The sequence below is a fragment of the Pseudorasbora parva genome, chromosome 19 (assembly GCF_024679245.1).
Source record: "Pseudorasbora parva isolate DD20220531a chromosome 19, ASM2467924v1, whole genome shotgun sequence".
In the NCBI taxonomy this organism is placed as follows: Eukaryota; Metazoa; Chordata; class Actinopteri; order Cypriniformes; family Gobionidae; genus Pseudorasbora; species Pseudorasbora parva.
The window spans coordinates 7,650,912-7,667,477 of record NC_090190.1 but is presented as its reverse complement, the minus strand read 5'-3'; the positions used below and the strand labels follow the sequence as shown (position 1 = coordinate 7,667,477).

General features: G+C 39.2%; 1 protein-coding gene across 4 annotated transcripts in view; it reads right to left on the bottom strand.

Moving 5' to 3' along the window:
* Positions 1–16,566, bottom strand: part of adgrb2 (adhesion G protein-coupled receptor B2) — a 394,976-nt gene that overhangs the window by 64,692 nt on the left and 313,718 nt on the right. For all 4 annotated transcript variants that reach the window (XM_067426444.1, XM_067426445.1, XM_067426446.1 and 1 more), the window contains 3 exons: positions 4,372–4,475; positions 1,862–1,964; positions 450–600 (listed from right to left, as the gene is read on the bottom strand). In XM_067426444.1, coding sequence (XP_067282545.1) covers positions 450–600; positions 1,862–1,964; positions 4,372–4,475 — 358 coding nt within the window. The remainder of the gene's footprint in view (positions 1–449; positions 601–1,861; positions 1,965–4,371; positions 4,476–16,566) is intronic.

Genomic DNA, 16,566 nt, shown 5'->3' with positions numbered 1-16,566 from the left:
TCTGACATCTTACTTAGAAACCAATCTACTACCAACTCCCTCTGGGCAGGAATCCTATCCTGCAATATCTGCAAAGGGCATCTATGAATTAATGGAAGTGATGGGGGATCAATAAGTTACAAAACATGTATGTGTGCTAACTATGTTAGAATACCCTTTCAGATCCCGCCTGTGTTAAGATGGTGGCACACAATGCAGTTCTTATCAACGATCGGACATCTGCGTCTTGTAACACAGAAGTAGCGCTGAGCTCCCATGGCATGTTTGTGGTGTGTCATTGGGCTCAATTAAAGCAAACTGATGTGGTAGACAATCTGATTGAATTGATAAGAACTGGCATGTTATACTGCTGCATCACTCATATGGAGGAAAAATGGAAGCGTTTACTTCAATAACATCGCTTTTGACCTTTGACGTTAGTTTCTGGTGTGTGTGTGCGGGTGTCTTACCCCAGCCCAGGCACAGGAAACGCTTGCGAATGAGGCGGGACCTCATCTTGCCAGTCACGGCCAGGTAGGATTGCCACGCCTCCGTCAATACCCAGCAGAAAGAAGCCAGAAAGAAGAAGTGCAAAAAGGCAGCAGTCACAGTGCACAGTCCCTAGAGACAAAAGAATGGAAAAGAAATAGGGAGTAAGAAATTGCGAAAAAGGAGCGACAGAAGGAAGTACAGAAAGCAAGAAGAGGTGCAAATGGCTCTCGGCACATAAAGTGATTGAGAAGGAGAAGTGAGAAAGAGCCACGGACATTAAAGAAAGTCGTGTAGAACCTGTCTCAGTTCCATTGTGGTGTGAAAATTAGCTCTAGCAGCGCATCCTGTCCGTGCTTTTTCCCTCGCAGACGGTACTTCAAAAGTGAAAATGGGTTAGTTACAAGTTGAACAAATTCTAAGGAGAAATTGCAGGCTGGGATTAAAGAAAAGTATGCTTTAAGTAAGCGGCGAACCAAATGAGAAGCGGTAAGCAGGGTATCTGGCTGAGGTTTTATACAGTAATGAGGTGCACATTCTAATGCTAAACACTGGCTCGCTCAGCAAATGACCTGGGAAATGAGAAGGATTTCATACTATTCATGGTTTCCGAAATTTAAGCTTATCTGTACTTTCTTAAACTAATGACGAATATGAGAATTTAGTTAAATATTAAGTGTGGGTTGAGGGGGAAAGGGTCCTCCAGTTGTCTTCAGGTTTCTCCATAGCTCTGAGCGACAGGTGGCGTTTGATCGGCAGCACTTATTTCTCAGGTGCCTCTGAAGTCTATCTTACACTCTCTCGGCGTGACAGTCACGGCTGACACAAAGCTGACCCTCCAGCGCCTTCCACGTGTCTGTCTGCTACACGCGCCCGCCCGAGTTTCTCAAATTCTATCACGGCTACTTACATAATGTCCTGACAGGCTGGAGTGAGCACAAACACCCGTTGCCTGGAGCACAGACTACAGAGACAGACTTGATCACTAGTGAGTCCGGGCCCAAGGTTTGTAAGTATAACTCTCTGACACCAGCATTTCGAACGTGGCTTAACACCACCTAACTTTAGTGCATATGATTGGATATTTGCTCATATCAGCGTGTAGAGTCACATATTTCAAACAGAGAGAAATATAAACAAATTATTAAATCCAAAACCGAGAAAACAGCAATTCACAAGCGCGTATTGAACCGTGAATGCCGATATATATATATAGTATGGTGTTCCTAATAATCCTCTAGGTGATATTAAATTGATAATAATTGTTTTAGAAATTAACTTTCATTTTATACAATGTGACTGCATTTAATACCCCTGAACCAGTCAAATAAAGTTAATAACTTCTCCTTCTCTCAGACACTTCACAGAAACATAAATGTGCACAGATACCTACCTTACTGAGAGTTTGGGACTGTCCCACCAGTATAAGCACATTGGAGGCCAGTATGGACAGGCAGAAGTTCACCAAAATGATGGACCTCTCGGAGCGAATGTACCTGATAATCAAAGAAAAACAGGAAAATCATACACCGAAAACTGTTTTGCAGTTTTGACAGGTTTATGACATAAAGGTAAGGGATCCATTTATCAACACCCATTTATCATTTTTACACTCCATTAAACACTGACAACTTGAGCAGCATCCCAGATAACCTGCAGATGAACTCCAAAACGCAAGGACCGGTGAGCAAAACGTCCTCATCCGCTATTTGAGCTCTAGCCAGTTCTGCTCAAGAGGACAATGACAGCGTCCCCCAGATCAATGGTCTGAGTGATAGGGGAGGCCACTGATAAGCTCTTTGATGGTGTAGCAGGTGCACTAAGCCTGGACAGAGGAAATATATTCCCACCTGCTATGGAATTATGGGAAATAGGGAGGAAATTACATGGATCCAGAAGTATTTGAATGCATAAACAATCCTTAAAGGTAAAGTTCACCCCAAAATTGAAATTCTGTCATCATTTACTCACCCTCAAGTTGTTCCAAACTTGTATGAGTTTCTTTGTTCTGCTGAACCCAAAATAAGATATTTGGAAGAATGCTTGTAACAAAGCAGATAGCGCAACCATTGACTACCATAGTATGTTTTCCCTACTATTTATTCCCAACAAAAGTTTCATTTTTGGTGAACTATCCCTTCAACTTTTATATAATTGCATTAATAACCAAAATATTGACCATACTATAGTATACTGTACATATTATAATAAATAATCTTGCACAGCACACTTTTCAACCAAACCTAAATGTTTGTGCATATACCTTTCAAAGGTTAAGTCATATTTTTTAATAAATTAATACTTTTGTTCAGCAATGACACATGCAATTGATCAAAAGGGATACTAAATACTTTCACATTTTTGCAAAAAAGTTCATATATAAAAAATTAATTTAAAAAAGTGATTCTTTTGAACATTATATTCGTCCAAAAAATCAATAGCGATAATAATCCATAGCAATCCAAGCAAATCAGCATATTAGAAGGATTTCTGATGGATCATGTGATCTGAAAACTGGAGTAATGATGCTAAAAATTCAGCTTTGCCATAATTACATTTGAAACATCTTTCATGTATTCATACTCTTGTGCAGAACTTGACAATAACACTTTTGCTCACCAGCCACTGTGGCTAGTGGTTTTCCAAATTTACTAGCCACTCAGCATTTTCACTGGCCACAATTTTGCAGTTTGGAAATTACATTTTATATGATTAAAGTTGACATTGGCATGCTTAAATTACTTGATTTTGTATGCGCGGATGACGCACGTGCAACAGCGAACTGCAGCGCTTGAAAACAAACGTCATATGTCGTGAATATTCCGTCGTGAATCTTCCGATCTAATATGATTTCTGACCTGTAAGGTTGCCAGAATAATAATCATACACGGTGTGTTAATAGGCCAGAGGAGAACTGGCACCCCGACTGAGTCTGGTTTCTCCCAAGGTTTATTTTTCTTCATCATGCCCTGATGGACTTTTGGTTCCTTGCCACTGTCGCCTTTGGCTTGGCTTGCCTAGTTGGGGACACTAAAATTAGGATCAAAGTTATTCAACTAATTATACAAATAAAATTTATGAATTAGGTTTTAATTAATTCTATAAACTATAATACAGATCTGCCAACATTGTCGCTATAGGATAAATTAAAAGCTGATAACATCACTGTTTTCTCCAGAACGACTGTACAGCCAAATCTAATTTTGTTGCAATATAATCCTGTTTGACACTGTGAAGCTGCTTTGACATAAATAAATAAATAAATAAATAAATAGATAGATAGATAGATAAATAAATAAATAAATAAATAAATAAATAAATAAATAAATAAATAAATAAATAAATAAATAAATAAATAAATAATATACTATTTTTGTATCTTCATTTAATAAATGATGATATATATAAGGAGCATTTTTTTCAGAGTCATACTTCTGAGGAGATAAATACTTGACTAAGCGCTGGCCTTTTTCTGGACATGGTGTTAGCTGATCATGTGACCGTCCTAGGCCATCTGCCACACTGAGCTGTTAGCAGCCACGCTAGCCTTTACTAGCACTCTCCACATAATCCTGTCCCGCCACAGGCGGCTCCCGCCATCCCTCATTTGTTACCAATTATTGCTAATTGCAGTTTTGGCCCACTCTAGATCTACCCCACGCCAGCTGCTCGAGCCCAGCCCGGGCAACCCCGCGTGGGAAGCTAAAGTTTGAGCAATGAATCTTTTAAGGTATAAGTGTTCCTGTGAGAGCACATGGGACATAAACAAGGGGAACGACGGACGGTAATATCCTATTATCAGCAGAGGACAGCAGAACCTGGAAGCTACATTCAGAAACGGTCCTCTGCAGAACTGTGTTGTGTAGCTGGCTGTGGGTCAGTCACGGGCCTCACTGAACTCACCTCCAGAAGGCAGCGTAGATGAGCAGCAGAATGAGTAGAGCCGTACAGGATATGCCACAGCCCACCATAAGGGGCACAGACGGCATACTGGAGGGCCCCATACCCTGGAGAGAGATCGATGGAGAGAAGGAAGATTAATATTTGGATGTTTACGGTATATTTCAGCCGGTCAATAATGCAAAATAACCCCGGGGGGAAACAGTGTGGTCGTGAATCGGTCTGAAAACGTTTATTTTCTGATAATGAAAAGGCGGTTTTAAAAAATCCTACTGACCGTTCTTAAAAGTAGTGTGAGTGTGTATATGCAGAGAGAGAGAGAGAGAGAGAGAGAGAGAGAGAGAGAGAGAGAGAGAGAGAGAGAGAGAGAGAGAGAGAGAGAGAGAGAGAGAGAGAGAGAGAGAGAGAAAAATGCAGATAAAAAACATACAGAGGGGTAGTAGTGAGAGAATTACATTCTGCTCAGGTAAAAGCTAAAGGTCAATGGTTTTCTTTCCAAACAGCCTCTTGCTACTCCATCCTCTCTTTTACTCCTGAGTTGGTTTTCTCTGTTTCCCATCAGGTCAAAGTTAGATTCTCTTTTTAAACTGGACATTCAATCCTCGTCAGCCCTTTGGCACTTGTGACCCCTTTGCCCCCGCTTATTAGGCATCTCTGCCGAGGGAAGGGTTACTACGGGTCAACACATGCTTCATTTTTCTGGATTTACCCTCCTACTCAGTCCAAGCATCAAGAATTGTGGGGTGATGATCTGTGTAACTTCACATTAACACTGAGGCAAACTTACAGTTCAGGATTTAACTTCACTTTAGATGCACAATAGCATAAATGCACACACTATTGTCAAATGTTAGACACATTTATATATGCTGCTCAAAATCTTAAAATATGCATGATTTATTGTCAAATGTATTGAATTAAGTGTTGCAAACAAGTAACAATGTTTTTTAATTATTACTTTTACTACTACTACTACTACTAATAATAATAAGTATTATAATAATAAGTATTACTTTACTATTGTTGTGGGAATAATAATGAATAGGTGTGTACAAACTTTAGGCAGGTAGTTATTTGCATACAAAGACATTGATGTTTTAATCTTAAATATAAAGAACACTAAAATACAATTATAATTAATTAATATATATATAAAAAAGAATGAAACAAAACAAAATAAAATAAAACAAAACAATAAATAAAATAAAAATAGATAAATAAAATGCATTACAAATTAGAACAAACAAACAAAAACAACAAAAATAAATAAAATAAAATAAAATAAAATAAAATAAAATAAAATAAAATAAAATAAAATAAAATAAAATAAAATAAAATAAAATAAAATAAAATAAAATAAAATAAAATAAAATAAAATAAAATAAAATAAAATAAAATAAAATAAAATAAAATATGCCTAACTGCCTGTGTTTGGAAGAAATGACAGAGTTAAATGTGGTGGCGTAATCATTCCCATCCTACTTCCCCAAGAAATGTCATCTTCACTGATGTGTTACGCTGTTATGTGGACTACAGGGGGTCTAATCACTTAGACACCAACGTGTTAATGCCCACATCACCAGCTCTTCACAGCACATTATTATGGTCGGATCAGTCAGTCTAATCATTTTACAGGTCACAGTATTTATCTTTGAAACTAGAAAAATAACAGAACTATACAGGATTAAGAAATCCCTACTTCTTTTCTTTTATTTATTTCTTTGTATGTGTTACACCTAAGGCCAGGCTGGAAATCCACAAAGTTTTTTTTTTTTTTTTTTTTTTTTTTTTTTTGCTGCTTTTGGGAGATAATACTTATGTGGCAATCTTCAGAGCTTTCTACCATCTGCTGGTTGACATGATTAAAGTCTTCCACAATCAGGGACACAGCCTCAGAATAGGTACTTTCAAAGCTAGACATAAATCATTTTTTTTCTCTCTCCCTATTGTGATACATATCTGAGCGAAGCGGCCTTCTGAATGAAAAAAAAAAAAAATTTGTTTGCTATTGGTCAACCTCATGTGAGTGACAGGTTGTCCCGCCCTTGTGCCAGTAAACACATCATCAGAGAAGAGTAATGCAACACTATAATAGTAATGAACAATGAGTAAAAAGAAAAGAAAAGAAAAAAATGATTTTGATTTCATGGTGACTTTATCAGTATATCCACCCTTTGCAGCTTCAGCTCTTCTAGAAAGGCTTTCCACAAGGTTTAGGAGTGTGTTTATGGGAATTTTTGACCATTCTTCTAGAAGCGCATTTGTGAGATCAGACGTTGATGTTGGAAGATAAGTCTTGCACGCAATCTCTACTCTAATTCATCCCAAAGGTGTTCAGTCAGGTTAAAGTCAGGGCTCTGTGTAGGCCAGTCAAGTTCCTCCACACCAAACTCGCTCATCCATGTCTTTATGGACCTTGCTTTGTACACTGGTGAGCAGTCATGCTGGAACAGGAAGCACAATGCAGTCAGGCAGGTACCGTTCTCCTGGCAACCGCCAAACCCAGACTAGACCATCAGATTTCCACTGCTCTAGAGTTCAGTGGCGGCGAGCTTTACACCACTGCATTTATATTTTACATTTATGCATTTAGCAGACGCTTCATCCAAAGTGACTTACAACTAATGAATAAAGGAAGCGATCCGTCATGAAGAGGCGAAGAAACACGAAGAGTCCCCATATACTACGTTTTGCATCCAATGCTTTGCATTGCACTTGGTGATGTAAGGCTTGGATGCAGTTACTTGGCCATGAAAACCCATTCCATGAAGCTCTCTAGACACTGTTCTTTAGCTGATTTGAAGGACACACACAGATCGAAGGTCTGTAGCTATTGATGCTGCAGAAAATTGGTGACTTCTGCGCACTCTGCACCTCAGCATGCGCTGACCCCGCTGTGATTTTATGTGGCTTACCAATTCCTATCTGAGTTTCTGTTATTCCCAATCGCTTCCACTTACACCAAGCTTTCAATTTGGCGGCCAAAAATTCCACACAACTTTAAAAGACTATTGTCGACTAATGTTAATCTCTGGGTTGAAAGTGAATGGATGTGATGTAATTCAAATGTAAATGATCCAAACAAATTATTCAATTGGACCCACTTTATATTAGGTGGCCTTAACTACTATGTACTAACATTGTAATTAATAATTTGATACAATGCACTAAGTGTGTCCTTACATGTTTTTACATTGTACTTAAAAAATACCTGCATGTAATTCAAACTGTCCTCCAAAAAAATACGACTCTATAGGTTGTTTTTCAAGCACCTTATTACTTATATTACCTTATATTGACATTTTAAAGTCATGCGCCCTCTAGCTGGCGCAAAAATAATGACAGTGTTGCGTTACGTCTGACGTCATGAAATGACCTATGACTGTCGTTTCCAATCAAAATGCGTGTTCATTTTAATGCAATGTGTGGACTTTTTACCGCCATTTGTCATATTTCCATTTAGCAAAAATATTGTTTTTAATTTACAACTACACTGACAGCATCCCTAAACCTACCCAGTGATTTATAGAGCATACACACTTTATGAGCACACGTGTTCCCTGGGATCGAACTCACGATCGCATGATCACATGTTGTTGTTGTATAGTGCAATGCTTTACCAACTGAGCTATGCAAAACCTGAAATATTGAGCAGATAAAAGGGAAAATGCTTTTAATGAAAGTGTCCTGCTGTCAATAGGAGGAAATCTTTAGAAAACGCTCCTGTGCGTTGTAATTAATTAATTAATATATTGCCGATAGGGGCGCAACTTTAGTAAACACTCATATGGGTCGTATTTCAAGGAAGTGACAAACGACCTATATAGGCGTATTGGTTGGAGGACATGTTGATGTAATTACATCTGTAATTAATTTCTGTAGTTACATTTGTAATTACACAGTTGGCACTTCACTTACACCTAACTGACCCACACCACCACACCACCCTACCCTTAAACTGACCCACACCACCACACCTGTCCCTAACCCTACCCTTAAACTGACCCACACCACCACACCTGTCCCTAACTCTACCCTTAAACTGACCCACACACCACACCTGTCCCTAACCCTACCCTACCCTTAAACTGACCAACACCACCACACCTGACCCTAACTCTACCCTTAAACTGACCCACACCACCACACCTGTCCCTAACTCTACCCTTAAACTGACCAACACCACCACACCTGACCCTAACTCTACCCTTAAACTGACCCACACCACCACACCTGTCCCTAACTCTACCCTTAAACTGACCCATACCCGCACACCTGTCCCTAACTCTACCCTTAAACTGACCAACACCACCACACCTGTCCCTAACTCTACCATTAAACTGACCCACATCACCACACCTGTCCCTAACTCTACCCTTAAACTAACCAACATCACCACACCTGTCCCTAACTCTACCCTTAAACTGACCCACACCACCACACCTGTCCTTAACTCTACCCTTAAACTGACCCACACCACCACACCTGTCCCTAACTCTACCCTTAAACTGACCCACATCACCACACCTGTCCCTAACCCTACCCTTAAACTGACCCACACCACCACACCTGTCCTAACTCTACCCTTAAACTTACCCACATCACCACACCTGTCCCTAACTCTACCCTTAAACTGACCCATACACCACACCTGTCCCTAACTCTACCCTTAAACTGACCAACACCACCACACCTGACCCTAACTCTACCCTTAAACTGACCAACACCACCACACCTGTCCCTAACTCTACCCTTAAACTGACCCACACCAGCACACCTGTCCCTAACTCTACCCTTAAACTGACCCACACCACCACACCTGCCCCTAACTCTACCATTAAACTGACCCACACCACCACACCTGTCCCTAACTCTACCCTTAAACTGACCCACACCACCACACCTGTCCCTAACTCTACCCTTAAACTAACCAACATCCCCACACCTGTCCCTAACTCTACCATTAAACTGACCCACACCACCACACCTGTCCCTAACTCTACCCTTAAACTGACCCACACCACCACACCTGTCCTTAACTCTACCCTTAAACTGACCCACACCACCACACCTGTCCCTAACTCTACCCTTAAACTGACCCACATCACCACACCTGTCCCTAACCCTACCCTTAAACTGACCCACACCACCACACCTGTCCTAACTCTACCCTTAAACTTACCCACATCACCACACCTGTCCCTAACTCTACCCTTAAACTGACCCATACACCACACCTGTCCCTAACTCTACCCTTAAACTGACCAACACCACCACACCTGACCCTAACTCTACCCTTAAACTGACCAACACCACCACACCTGTCCCTAACTCTACCCTTAAACTGACCCACACCAGCACACCTGTCCCTAACTCTACCCTTAAACTGACCCACACCACCACACCTGTCCCTAACTCTACCCTTAAACTGACCCACATCACCACACCTGTCCCTAACTCTACCCTTAAACTGACCCACACCACCACACCTGTCCCTAACTCTACCCTTAAACTGACCCACATCACCACACCTGTCCCTAACTTTACCCTTAAACTGACCCACATCACCACACCTGTCCCTAACTCTACCCTTAAACTGACCCACACCACCACACCTGTCCCTAACTCTACCCTTAAACTGACCCATACACCACACCTGTCCCTAACTCTACCCTTAAACTGACCCACACCACCACACCTGTCCCTAACTCTACCCTTAAACTGACCCACACCACCACACCACCACACCTGACCCTAACCCGACCCTTAAACTGACCCACACCACCACACCTGTCCCTAACTCTACCCTTAAACTGACCCACACCACCACACCTGTCCCTAACTCTACCCTTATCCTACCTCAATATCAGCAAAAGTGTTTTGCAATACAATTTGAACACAGTAAGTACATTGCACTTATTTTTTGATGTAAGTACATAGTACTTAAGGGCACCTAATTCAGTTCAATAGACTGAACAGTAATTCATTAAATCACCTTTTTAAATATTTCCACTCTAATGAATAAGATAAAACAAGTAAAGTAACTAGTAGCTTAACAGAAACACAAGTGTAGTTCATGTTCATAGACTTTCACACCGCTCATCTGCTCCTGCGTCTAATGCTCCCGTGGATACATTCTTCCTCTTCAAGTTCTTGGAATAGAAGCGCAGACAGATGATCTGTCTGGCAGTCATCTGTGATAGTGGTGTGGCAGTAATCAAGAGCATTCTTACAGGCCGGTAGGCATGCTGGTAATATTTCAGAAGAACAGTCTGCAGTTTGGCATGATTAAAGTCTCCTGCAATCAGGGACACAGCATCAGGGTAGGCACTTGCATTTCTGTTAAAGGAATAGTTCAACCAAAAATGAAAATACTGCCATCATTTACTCATGTCATTCCAAACCCATTTCTTTCTCTCTCTTTCTTTCTTTCTTTCTTTCTTTCTTTCTTTCTCTTTCTTTCTTTCTTTCTTTCTTTCTTTCTTTCTTTCTTTCTTTCTTTCTTTCTTTCTTTCTTTCTTTCTTTCTTTCTTTCTTTCTTTCTTTCTTTCTTTCTTTCTTTCTTTCTTTCTGCAAAATATAAAAGATATTTTGAGAAATGTCTCTGTGTTGTTTTTCCCCATGGAAGTCAATGGTGACCATTGGTTCTGCAGGTTTGTAACCTCATGATGACCGAATTTCCATTTTTGAGTGAACTTACTGATCTGATTGCATACATGACATTAAATGCAAATCCTGTAGAAATGCTGTTATTTAACAGTGAGATTCCATGTTGGAACAACAAAAAAATCAGAAAACCAGGAGATTAACATGAGACATATGCTACCTTTCAATCCATGTGAGCCGCCAAGCTGCATCACTTCATATTAGAGGTCAGCTACAGCTGGCTGAGACAGAGAATGCAGCAATATGCAATGTCCAGCTAAAGGTTTAACCCCTGTTTATCTCATTCTACACAGACAGCATGCTCAAAAGAAGGATGCTCAGCAATGGAGTCAAGTAGGCCAACAAGTTGAATCTATCAAACTAGGCAGACTAAACCAAATATACGGTGGGGTTTAAAGTCTGACATTACTAGTGAAATGCCTCATAGTTTTCTAATAAAAAGGAAAAATACATGTATAATACATGAATACATGTAAAATAAATAAATTAGGGCTGTCAATCGATTAAAATATAAAATCTTAACATTAATTTTACGCAATTAATCGCATATTGTCGTGAGTTAACTTGCGATTAATCACAATTTATTTACAAATTTTTATCAGTTCTAAATGTACCTTAAATTACGTGTCTAAATGTACCTGTGTGTGTGTGTGTGTGTGTGTGTGTGTGTGTGTGTGTGTGTGTGTGTGTGTGTGTGTGTGTGTGTGTGTACCAAACTGTGCCACGATTCACACAAACTGTGTAAGAAACACGGACTTGGGAATGTTCTTGTTCAGAAAAGTAATCTGCATTTTTATTTTAGCCGATTGTAATGTATTTAGTTCAATGAAACATGTGTACTGTAAGCGGTGATGGTGTTAATCGTATAAACATCAGATACGAGCGTGAGTGAGCTTCAGTGCATCACGCTCAGACTGCAGAGAATGTGCTCAGTGTAAAAATGCACTTTTCTTTCCTGGAGTCTGATAAAAGTTAAGCAGAAAATATGGTAGCTTATGTAGGCTATAGATAGATGGATGGATGGATGGATGGATGGATGGATGGATGGATGGATGGATGGATGGATGGATGGATGGATGGATGGATGGATGGATGGATGGATGGATGGATGGACGGACAGACGGATAGACAGACAGGTGGATAGACAGACAGACAGACAGACAGAATGTGAGTATAATGATGGATGGATAAATGGATGGAGGGATGGATGGATTTCCCATTAAAATACAAAACACCTTTGATTTTCTGTCAGGCTTTGCTAGAATCAGCTCTTCTCTACGAGTAAAACACTTGACACAATAGATTTAAAAAGCCACCTAAGACTCCAATAAATAACAATGGCTGCTGTTTGGGAGAGCCTGTGAAATGGCTACAGGTTTGAGCTGCAGCTGTTTGTAACAAGCTGTGAATTGGCTCTAATATGAAGTCCTCATTCATGCACTTACAGCTCAATTGGCCTCCTGGTGTGGACTGGTCAGGCTTCCACACAAAGCATTTATGACTAAACAGCATTTGTGAACAAAAGACCTTAAAGCGTGTGTGTGGGTTGTGGCATTGGCCTTCCAACAGCGCATACTGTGTGTACACATCTGTTCTTTGTACGCCGGTGAGAGTGTTTGCCAGTGCAAAGGAAAGGTAGACAAGGAAAGAGGCTATAAAACAGCTTAGAGAGTGGGAGTGAGCTTGGAGCTGGTGGAGGTGGTGGCAGTATTTTTACTCAAACTGGCAGGTGGAGGAGTAACAGGTGGCACTAGCAGAAGTGCTGCCAAACTTCACTCTCATCTTTTGCTTAGCCTATTGTCCCTGGCATATTAATTGCCAACATTATGCCTCTGCCGGCTTCAGTTTGGCGATTTTGACCATTCTGGTATGCCAGCAGCCTGAAAAATTACTATAGGTGCTGTCTCTTTCACAGAAAGGCCATTGGCAGGGTAGATGAGAGGATTGCTCCTGTCCTGATGTGGAATTGAAAGCATGGATGCACTAGGGTTATATGGGAGAATAGAGAACAACAGCTGGGTTTTGAAAGCAAACAACAACAACAACAACAACACATCTTTGTTTTATCCATAGAGATTTTTTTCCAAATTAAAACAGACTAAAAGACAGACTAACCATGAGCTGAAAATTATTATCAGATGATACCGTTGATACCGTTATGTTACGTTTAAACATTTGGGGTCAGTAAGATTATTTTAAAAATGTGTTTTGAAAGACAATTATTTTGCTCACAAAGGCTGCATTTAAAAACAGTAATATTGTTAAATATTATTATAATGGCTTTTGACTGTTTTATAATTTAATATTTTATTCCTCTGGTGGCAAAGCTGAATTTTCAGCATCATTACTCTAATGCTGAAGAAACCTTGTATTACATATTTATAACATTTATAATTATTATAATTATAATTATAATTATAATTATAATTATAATTATAATTATAATAATTATTATTATTATTATTATTATTATTATTATTATTATTATTGTTGTTGTTGTTGTTGTTGTTGTTGTTGTTGTTGTTGTTGTTGAAAACAGTTGTGCTTTGTGGAAACCATTTATATTTATGTGGGTTATTGGATGAACAGACAGTTCACAAGGACAATTTTTTTTTTTTTTTTACATACATCGTTAAAACATCTAAAATAATGTAGATTAGCATTATAAATCTCTGTTCATGTCGGATAAATTAAATGTGTTCGATGGAAAAAGTATTAATTTATTTCTTTAAAAAAATAAATATCCATCCATCCATCCATCCATCCATCCATCCATCCATCCATCCATCCATCCATCCATCCATCCATCCATCCATCCATCCATCCATCCATCCATCCATCTTTTAAACTAGTTATGTCTTCATATACTGTATATTCAAATATTTAGCAAAATAGTTCAAAAAGGTTTTTAAACTCAAACCCATATTATAAGTCAATAGTTTTACATCGTACAATTGTTTTTGATTTGATTAAGTAATTCCCAGTGATTCATGGGGTGTTAATGATTTATTAACTGCCTCCAGTTTTCACATTTTGACTTTTATGCATCAAGCTAAAGCTTGTAACGCTGTGATTCATCTCAGATTTAGCTGGTTTGGTTCATGGCACTGAACTCGTTATTGAAGAAAAATGATGAAAATTATGTGGTCATTGTTGTGCTCTATTAGAGTTATTGAAACAGAAAGAGAGAGAAAAGTATTGTTGCTCTGGAAGGTTTAGCAGAGGCCTAATTTCCAATTCACCACCACACCTCCAACAGATGTGTGGGCGCTAGACAGCATGAGGTGACAACAGAAGAAAAACAACCAAAGCTAATGAATGAAGGGAAGAATCTCATATAAAAAAACAGATAGAGCAACTGTTTTAAACAAACTGAGGAAATATGTTTTATACTGTAAGTGTTATTGCTCTTCTTGAATACTGAATTACTGACATGTCAAGTGACAATAAAGGCATCCATAATGGTACAAAGTACCAATTCTATTTCAAATAAATGCAATTCTTTTTACCTTTCTCTTCATGAAAAACTCTTCTGAAAAAAACACTGATAATAATACAAATAATGCTGCCTTCACATGCAATCGAAATGATTGTAAATACAAGTTTGAAAATACGAATAGGATTCAGAAATTGCATATGAATGCCATCTCGTATTCACTAAAATCTCAGAGATAATTTTGATAACCTAGTTTCTGAGTTGGGTGTGCCATAAACTTTAAACACGACAGAGGGGAGAATGATTTCTGCTGTTACTGGTATTCTTTATTCGTTTTGTCCCCCACAACAACTACATTGCTTAGTCATTAAAGTGCATATTTACATTGTGAATAACCATTTGAAGCATGTTGTATGTTTTATACACAGTAAAATGCCTTTAAATGAACTTTATATGATATACGATGAGTATGATACATATGATATACGTAGCACTGTGAATGTTTATATGGCTCTCGGCGAATTAAACCCTATATTTTATTCAAAATTAAATATCTTCAATATAGTTTGGCTTTGTGACAAGCATAACGAGCACCAAATCAGCATATTATAATGATTTCTGAAGGATCATGTGACAATGAAAACTGGATTAAAGATGCTGGAAATGCAGCTTTGCCATCATAGGAATACATTACATATAAAATAGATATTAAAACAGAAAACAGTCATTTTAAATTGCAATACCATTTCACAATTCACCATTTTTACTGTGTTTAAGCAAGTAAAAGACACTTCTTACCGACCCAAAACGTTTAAACAGTGGCGTACATCATACGTTAAAAACAAATTATGATTTATATTGGTAGATACAGAAGCTGGCTGTAATGTAACAGCCCAAAATTATTTAAATACATAAAACAAAATTACAAATAAAAAAAAAATAATTTATCTCAGGAAAACAGAGAACGGTATTTGTGCAGCATATCAAAAATAGAAATGTGTAGTCTGTCAACTGAAAGCACACCAGGCGCTTGTAGAATAGGCCGCTTTGTTCATCATACTGTGAGTGATCTAGTTTTCACAACATGTCACAAATATTAATAGTTCAAACAGATCATTTACTAAAGGCACCAAGCATCAAACTAATGCATCTCTATGATATTCGTGCACTAATAAATCTGCCTCCTTCTATCCGAGCCACATCTTTTTAGCTCAAAACTGGGCCTACTTGACTCTCAAACGCTCGTTTTCAATTATTCTAGTGAAATGGGGTGAGATTTAATCACAAATGTCGTCCGTTGAGGAGTTATATAATCACATGCCATGTCCACAGAGAACCTGGTGCGGTAGAACCAGTTCTCGTTCACGGGCCTACAGCCCTAAGCGGCCATACCATAAGACTTGTACCAAAAAAAGCATGTACCACAGCTCCCATTGGCTCTGAGGGCCACAGACGGCACGCATGTTACATAGGGAATCATAGGCCGTCTATCCCGGCACACCCTAGGGCAAAGTGACGCTCCTCGGCAAATAGGAGTCATGTCTATTTTCAGCCCAGGCACTTTAACCTACTTCTCCAGCCTCAAATGCTGCACAGCCACCATTTATCCCTGATCTCTCCTCTCCCCGTTCCTTCTCGCTCCGCAATAACTCATTATGACAATAAGAAACACATTTAGCGGAACCAGGGAGCGAAGATGAAGGAAAACAAGAAAAATCTAACATGAGCTTAGTCAGACTTCGCATTAATCAAATGGTTGAAACTCTCCCAGGCGTATCGTTCCCTCATCTAAACCCTGAGACCTTCGAGACCAAGCCTCGATCTGCGGTTTGGATGCATGTTGACTGCTCCACCTGATTCACACCCACGTCAGGAGAGACCGAGTGTCATTTTAGCATATGCTAACACTACCCTTCAAGTTCCCTGGACACTTGTTATTTTTGAAGTAGTTGGAAAAGAAACAGAGTGGTGGGACTTTTTGTCAAGGCGACGACACATGCCGCGTGCCTAAAGCCCAAAACAGGGTGCTGATCAATCATCATGCTCCAAACCTACCAGGAGCTTCTCAAAACAGGATGACCCAAGAGCTTGCTTTG